A 7,965-nucleotide genomic window follows, 5' to 3' on the forward strand; every position below is an offset into this window, starting at 1 on the left:
AATTTTAAAATATATCCATTTTATTCAAAATTTTCACTATTCAAGAAAAAAAAAAAGTTAATGCAAATAATAACCAACATTGTGTTATTGGTCCATCAGACTGCAACATGGAAATAACAAATATTGCACATGTGATTGTCAGAGTTTATTCCATTGTTATACCAGCAAGTTTCAAATAAAATAAAGAATATTTTCAAATACACCATATAATTTGATTCAATGACTGTGTTTCTAGGTATTTAAATAGTTACTACAATTAATATAACAAAAATGTAATATCCCTATACAAGTGAGCTATTTTGTTTTAGTTTAAATTTGATTGAAAATATGATATGATATTATATAATATTAATAATAAATATACAATACGATAAAATAACAATTGGAAATTAAAATATAACCATTGACCTAGAAATGAAATATTATAAGAGTTAAAAATTAATTAAAAATAGTTTTAAATCCTTTCAAAAATAATTTTCTTAATACAATTAAAACAGTTAAAAATACTGTATAAATATGTTTAGTTTTATCAAGTTATATTTGTGTGTTATTTTACAGATAATTAACATTTTCAACTGTCAGTTTATGTTCGTAAAATCTATTTTTGTATAATATTTTTCTTTGAAATATATATTATTAACATGAAATTATTAAAACTGCATAATCAATATAATTAATTTAGATAATTTTTTCAAAAGATATAATAGATTCATTAAATTTAACTATGTCTCATAAATCACTATTATAAATTCCAGAAGTTACTGTAGCAAAATTACACCTCATTTTATATTATTTTTTCTTAATTTAATAGTTCTAGTATATAACTGTTATATTAAAAATATGAAAGATAACATAGAATTCAAGAGTTATAGAGGGAAATTACAATTTTTGTAATTAATTTAGAGTGTAAATATAATTTAACTTTTTCAAGTATAAAATAGTTTCAAATCAGTTCCTCCAAGTTTTATAATGTCTAATTCTTACGTTGTACCGAAGTATTTTTTTTTTTTTTTTGTGTAGTCTTCATAGGAATATTAAATGTTTTTAATAGGAAATAGTAAGTGTTTTAGAAATTCATGAAAATCCTTAAAAAAATTAATGAAATAAAGTGATTTAAAAGTAAAACAAATATAAAATATTATGATTGGCAGTTTTTAGTTTTAGAAATTATTTGAAAATAAATTATTTTTTATTTTAAAACAAAGAAATTATGTTTCCCAGATATATAAATTGTCTTAATCTTAATATTATGAATCTTTAATGGATAAAATTTTAAATATATATCTAAAAGTTTGAATTAGTTCAAATAGTTTAGTTATTGCACTTAATTATAATACTCCGCAAAGGATGCATGAAGTTCAACATGATTTGGTTGCAAAGATTTGGAAAAGAATACAAATCAATTCGAAAAATAAAACAAGGATAAATATATATATATATATATATATATATATATATATATATATATATATATAAAACTTAGAGATATAACAACTTCAAGCTAAAACCCCTCAGAAGGCACATATGGAGTTTGGGAAGAACAAAATATTTTTAATCACATCCATTCGGCAAATCTATGTCCCAATGGAAAAATTATAATCCAACTTATAAAAGATGAAGATTTCTAATATACACTCCTTGGGTAAATAAGATTTCAATCTTCCAATTTTAATTAAATTTCTCGCAGCACAATCAACGGTCGTTTGTTATGAAATATTTGTAACATTCAATTACAAAAATATTATATAAAAACCATCTTTATTCTAAAAAAATAGACAATTATAAATTAATTGTTTCTTCATTATTTTAACCGTTCTTCTAGAAATGTTTTGAAGATAGACTTGATTGAAAAATAATTCATAAAATATTAAATTCTTGAAAATAATTTTTAAATATTTAACTTTTCTTACGAAAGGATTTAACTTTTCTTACGATTCCAGACAATTTGTAAGAATTCTCCTACTAAACATTTCTCCAAAATGTGTTTGGAAAAATTAAGAGAATTCCCCAACCGCCAAGAACTTTGGTATGTTTCACCAGATCAACGGACTAAAACAAGCTTCATCATCAACTGACTACACTGGTAAAAACGCAAGTGTGAGAAGCAATATATTTATTTACTCTAAAAATTGTTTTATCCTATCATCGAACACATTATTCTATTCTATGTCATTATGTAAAATATGAACCTCGCAAAAGAAAAAAATAAATAAATATATATAAGGCATGTGACAATATAGGAATATGGCAAGTAATGATAATGTTACCATGCAATGTAATAAAAAAGAACCATAAAAACAAAATATGAGCGGAGAATTCAAGAAGCAGTAAGCTGGTTCGGAACCTTGCTGGTTGATATGGAAATTATGCAGCACCAGTTTTCTGAGTCTTATTTGCGCGACCAACTCTAGAACCATTCTCTCTAAAGCGTGCATGTTTGCTCCCTCTACCATACCATCCTCCCCTGCAATGACAATATAACTAATTTGTGTTCCACCCTTACAAGAGCAACCAACAGAATAAAGGGAAAAAAAGGTCCAAATAAAAACAACGGTAAGTAAAATTCAGAGCATCATTGATTCCAACCACATACCTTCCTTGCTTATTCTTAAATTCTCGGTGCTTGCCTTGATTACCACGAAGACGGCTCCAGTATTCTTTTTCGGCCTCACCTGAAATCATTATAAAAAAAAAAAAAAAAGACTCTCAGCTTGATGAAAAATAATATTTTATGCCGTAAACGAAATACAAACAAAAATTAGATAACTGCTTTAGTAACAAAACAAAATGAAGTAGAACTAACCAGTCACTGGATCTAAAATAGCAATGAAATTCTTTACCACCAAGCCGCCTTTTTCTGAAATAACTGCAGCAGCGCGAGCTTTCTGAGAAGCTTCCGTTTCTTCAAATCGAATATATCCTGACACTTCTCCAATCTTGAAATCGATGTACTAAACAGAAAACCAAGAACATTTGATCAATTCAGAAAGCTTGTTTATGGCCAATTTTTCAGTAGCAGGACTCTAGCCAGCCATCAGATTGAGCAATAAAAAATACAAACAAAGAAGTATCCTCCTTCCAGAAACAGGAAAGTAAAGGGAGGGGGTGACGAGTTATATCAGACAGCTGCAAAATCTTAAACAAACAAGGCAAAAAGCTCTATTAGCTGAAGGAAGGGGGAAACCTTACTACCTTCACTATACCAAAGTTTTCGAAGACACTCCTTAAATCCTCACGTGAGACTACATCCATGTTGTCCTTGTAAGCAGCAGCAGAAAATTTTTCACCGGCCTGTGGCTTCTTTTCTGCTCTTTCGGTTTCATTTGTTTCTTTTGTTTCATTCTTTTCTTTGCTTTCAGTTTCCTTTTCTTCTTTCATCTCACTGTTGTCTTGACTTCCAGTTTCCTTGGATTCTCCCATCTCATTGTTGTCGTCTTGATTTCCAGTTTCCTTTGCTTCTTTCATCTGATTGTTGTCTTGACTTCCAGTTTCCTTTGCCTCTTTTGTCTCATTGTTTTCTTCATCCACCTTTGGATCATTTTCTCCAGCGGCAATTTCAGGCTTTTCACCTGTTTTGGGGACAGCACTATTATGTTGATCAGCAGCGCTTTGGTCTGAAGGAATTTCTTCTGAAATACTCTTTAGTTTGAAGGCAATAATTAAGCCTTTAGGGTAGCTGTTATGAAAATGAATAAAAACTGTAAGTCGGTGTGTGTATACTTTCCTTTGGGGCGATAAAAAGATTGACAGCTTTTACCTTTCATCTTCTTCATTTGAGTTATTCTGGTGTGAACCCAAAGGTGGACGAGATTTTTCAAAATCTTCTAATTCTTTTTCCCTCTCTGCGTCAAAGTCCTTCCTGAGTTGAGTAAATATAAACATTAGATATATCCATATATTATCTGACACAGTATTAATGCATTTCGTTTAACTGTTTCAAATACCAAAATCCTCAAATTCAGTAATACGAGTATAAGTTAAAAGCAACAATTCAGTGAATTTGAATTATTAATAAAACGACACCAGGACAATGTGGTACAAAAGAAACATCAGCCACATGTTTTAGAAATTAATTAATCTCAGGTAAAGGTACTCGAAGGTTCTTACTTGAGTTTTAATTCTAACTCAGCCCCAGCATACACAAATTTCTCTTTCATAACTTTTTCTACTTCTTCATCTGATGAGAATTCAACAAGGGCAGTGCCACAGAAGAACTTTTTGTCTCGCACATGATGGGGAAGCCGAACACTATTAACCTGAAACCACAAAAATAAATCCATAAACTATAAAAAGGAGATCATACAAAGTACTTCGTACTTAAAAACTACCAGCTAAGCAGCAGTGTTTCTATACTCATTAAAAGTAACACATAAATCTAAAGCACTCAACATTAAACAGACAAACACAATGTCATGGTTCATCTCTTAGTGGAGAATAATGTCTTATGACAAGCATTTTGGCAAAGATCGCAATTCCCTTTCAAGAGCACCAAAAATTCTTTTATACAGATTTGACTCGTGTTGACTTGCACCACACATTGACAAAGCACGAAGAGTAAAACATGGTCCATTTTAGGTGAGTTTTTGCATATCAATCATGATACTGACGACGGACTCCCTGGTGTCACTATTACCTTAGCATATTGACCAAAGAATTTCTCCACATCTTCAAGTTTCAGATCATATTCAAATGGTGATACAGCAAGTGTTCTTATCTCCACCTGCTCAACGACTTCTGGTTTCGGAAGTTCTGTTGTTCTGCCAACTTTATTCCCTAAAACATAAGAAAAAACGAAAAAAAAAAGAAGAAGAAGAAGAGAGGATATAACTGATCATTCTTCATCCAACGTAGGAACATTTTCATCCACATGGTAAATACAATGCTCAACTGAAATCATTCAATTGTTCAGCTCACGAAACAGGAAGTTCTAAAAGTTTAATTTTATGAATGTGCTTTGTAAACTATTCATCCGAATCACCAAAATAAAAACTTAGTTGAAAAAGAAAACACAATAGCACATTATTTTGCAGATGTTAATGAACACTTCAAGAAATAAAAAACTACAGAAACCCACAAAAAAGGAGGGAAAAGAAACTAACCATCTTCAGAGACCTTGAGTGAAGCCGAACTTCTCAAAGTTTGCGCAACAGCATTCACGATATCTTGAGGCACTCCATCGGGATTCACATCACCCAAACTAAGGTGCTTACGCATCCGATTAAAAGAGCAAATCAGAGCCAAACTAATCACTGTGCGATCACAGTCAAGGCTATTGATTAAGACAGTAACACATAAAAAAAAAATGGCTAATAAGAAAATGAAGAAAAAGGATACAGCCATCTTCGCTTTCAGTGATACTCTTCCTCATAAAACCATCGGTGAGAAGGTTGCTGTCGCTGAAATAAAACTCCACCTGATGAAAAAAAAAAAGGAAAAAGGTAACTAAAAATTGAATGAACAATGATAGTAGCAAAATTAATGTTGAAATACAAAGCTAGATTGAATACGAGTCGTACTTGTCGTATCACTTTCTTAGTTGTTTCTTCGTCTAACGATTGCGTTGCCATGGCAGAGTGCAGAGAGTCACAGAGTATGAGAGAGGGTTTAGGGTTTTGCTGGTAACTGCCAAGTACCTTCAACTTTGGGCTTGAGTTATGTTATGGTCTAGTTTTGGTAGTTCTAAATAACCACTTTCTGAATTCTGAAATTAAAACGAAATATTAAGCGGGATTATTAAACCATTAATTAGCATCTTCTTTTGTTTTATTTTTATTTCAAATTTTGTATGCTAAACCATGTTGTTTTCATGATAAACTTTGAAAGAAAATAAAATTTCATGATTTTGTAAAAATAATTTAATTAACTACAATTGGATGATTTTAAATTTTACTCAAAAGAATACAAAACTTGTTATATTTTTTTAATTTCTCAAAATTCATTTTTTTTTATTGGGCTGTTGTCTTCAATTGGGATAGTGTCAGCTTATTATTAACTTGAATCTCAGTTGATTTTTCTTCCAAATTTTAAATATTTTTTATTATCATTGCAATTTTTTTGGGACATATATAAGTGCCATTTTTTAAGTGGAGTTAGTAAGCATTTGTTTTATTAAACCTAAAAAAGGTAGTTATAAGGATAATTACTTTATTAATCGCATAGAAATCTCCATAAATATATTTTATACTTTCAAACCGAGATGAAAGTATTAATAAATATATTTTATTAATCGAAGTTCTATTTTGGAGTTCGTTGATTTATTAAAATGCATAATATAAAAAGTTTTCTGCCTGACAAAATTATTTAAAACACAAAACTAGTCTTTCTCCGTTTTTTCTCTCACCCACTAACCGGCGTAAATCCTACTTCGTGCTTTATCACACCTTATTTACGGTTATTAATATATTTTCAATTGAGTGAAAGGATTTAAGAAAATGAATATATAAATTTGAGAGAATTTTGTAAAAAATGTATGTTATTTTTTAAAATGGATTTGAAAGTGATTGAAAATAAAATTAGAAATAAAGTTTCTAAAAATTTATAAAAGATTTGTCTGCTATAATAGATTAAAAAAATATTTTAATAGATGAAAAAAATAAAAATCATCAAATTATCTTTTAATTTTAATAATAGTAAAAATGATATTTATGAATAACTTTTTTTAATTATTTTAAAACAATAAAATTAAACAAAATAATAAATAATTAAAATATAGAATAGACATGTACGCTATAGTAAAATAGAGAGGTGTAAATTTGATAAATTGTTCATAAACATTTTTAAAAAGTTTTAAGTTAAAAAGAGTTTTTTTTAGACATTTTAACGAAGTTATCTTATATTAACAAAAAAGACAATTATGAAAAAAATTATTTAAATAAAACTAACGCCTAATTTATAAACACCAAAGATGGTGAGGCCAGAAAGTTCTCTCATTTTCGTCTTCACCAATCTACATGTACAATAATATATACTCAAATGAACACAACGTAAATGGAAAGAAATAAGATAACATTAACATAACTTGCAACCGAAACTGAATTTTAATAATTTTCTACAAAATATAATTTTAATTTAGTTAGCAGTTAAATTATAAAAATTATATTGATGATATATTTTCAATTATATAATAACACGATGACATTAAATATATAATGAAAATTACATATTGCATACATTTTTATTTATATAAATAAAGCATCAAACCACTTTCAACTGGCATAGAATTTTTAAACATAATTTATTTTAAATTGAACAGTGAAATTTGAAAATATTCTTGCATATTTTTGTTATGTTTTCCATGTCAAAATGTTACCCAATGAGATTAAACCTTACATTTTAAATTTGAATAATAATACTTAACTAAAATAGTGAACTTTTGATATGTAAATGAAAGTTGTGACATTTCTTAATATTGTTAGTGTTAAATATCACATCACATTATCTCACCAAATAACAAATTCAAATAATAAGCAAATAACTTATCCTATCTTCTCTATCTTTTATATAGCCCTCCTTATCTTATGAAAGTGTGGATACAACTATAATATAGCTATAGTTGACTATGATTACCTTATCATCAAGTTAGAAACGAATGTGCAGACGAACAAAATATCATCGTTGTTACAAGATTTCATGGGCAACATACAAACATTCATATAAGAGTGCTAGTACCTAGAGCTGTCAATTAGGCTCTCTAGTAGGCCCTGGCCCTAGCCCATGTGGGTTGGGCCAAAAAAGACCTTTATTAAAAAAGTTCTCAGGGCTAAAAAGCCCCAAAGCCCTGTGGGTTAGGGTCAGTCCATGGGCTTTCTTTTTTATAAAAAAAAAATAAATATCCAAAAATAAATTACATTTTTACAAAGAAAAGGAACATTTATATTAAGTGTTATAACTTGGAAAATACATGTAAGCATCTTTCTTTTACTTTAGTAAATATTTTTACATAATTATTAATTAGAAAATAATAAA

At 28.7% G+C, this 7,965-nt stretch overlaps 1 protein-coding gene across 1 annotated transcript; it reads right to left on the reverse strand.

The window, feature by feature from the left end:
• Positions 1 to 2,186: 2,186 nt before the first annotated feature.
• LOC106760735 (la protein 1) lies at positions 2,187 to 5,668 on the reverse strand. Its single transcript, XM_014644144.2, has 10 exons — positions 5,517 to 5,668; positions 5,335 to 5,413; positions 5,100 to 5,249; positions 4,634 to 4,773; positions 4,108 to 4,256; positions 3,758 to 3,859; positions 3,193 to 3,676; positions 2,804 to 2,951; positions 2,594 to 2,672; positions 2,187 to 2,464 (listed from the first exon to the last, which is right to left on the reverse strand). The coding sequence occupies exons 1-10, from the start codon at positions 5,565 to 5,567 to the stop codon at positions 2,365 to 2,367; spliced, it is 1,482 nt and encodes a 493-aa protein (XP_014499630.1). The 5' UTR covers positions 5,568 to 5,668; the 3' UTR covers positions 2,187 to 2,364.
• Positions 5,669 to 7,965: the final 2,297 nt, after the last annotated feature.

This window comes from Vigna radiata, chromosome 5 (assembly GCF_000741045.1).
Source record: "Vigna radiata var. radiata cultivar VC1973A chromosome 5, Vradiata_ver6, whole genome shotgun sequence".
NCBI classification, from domain to species: Eukaryota; Viridiplantae; Streptophyta; class Magnoliopsida; order Fabales; family Fabaceae; genus Vigna; species Vigna radiata.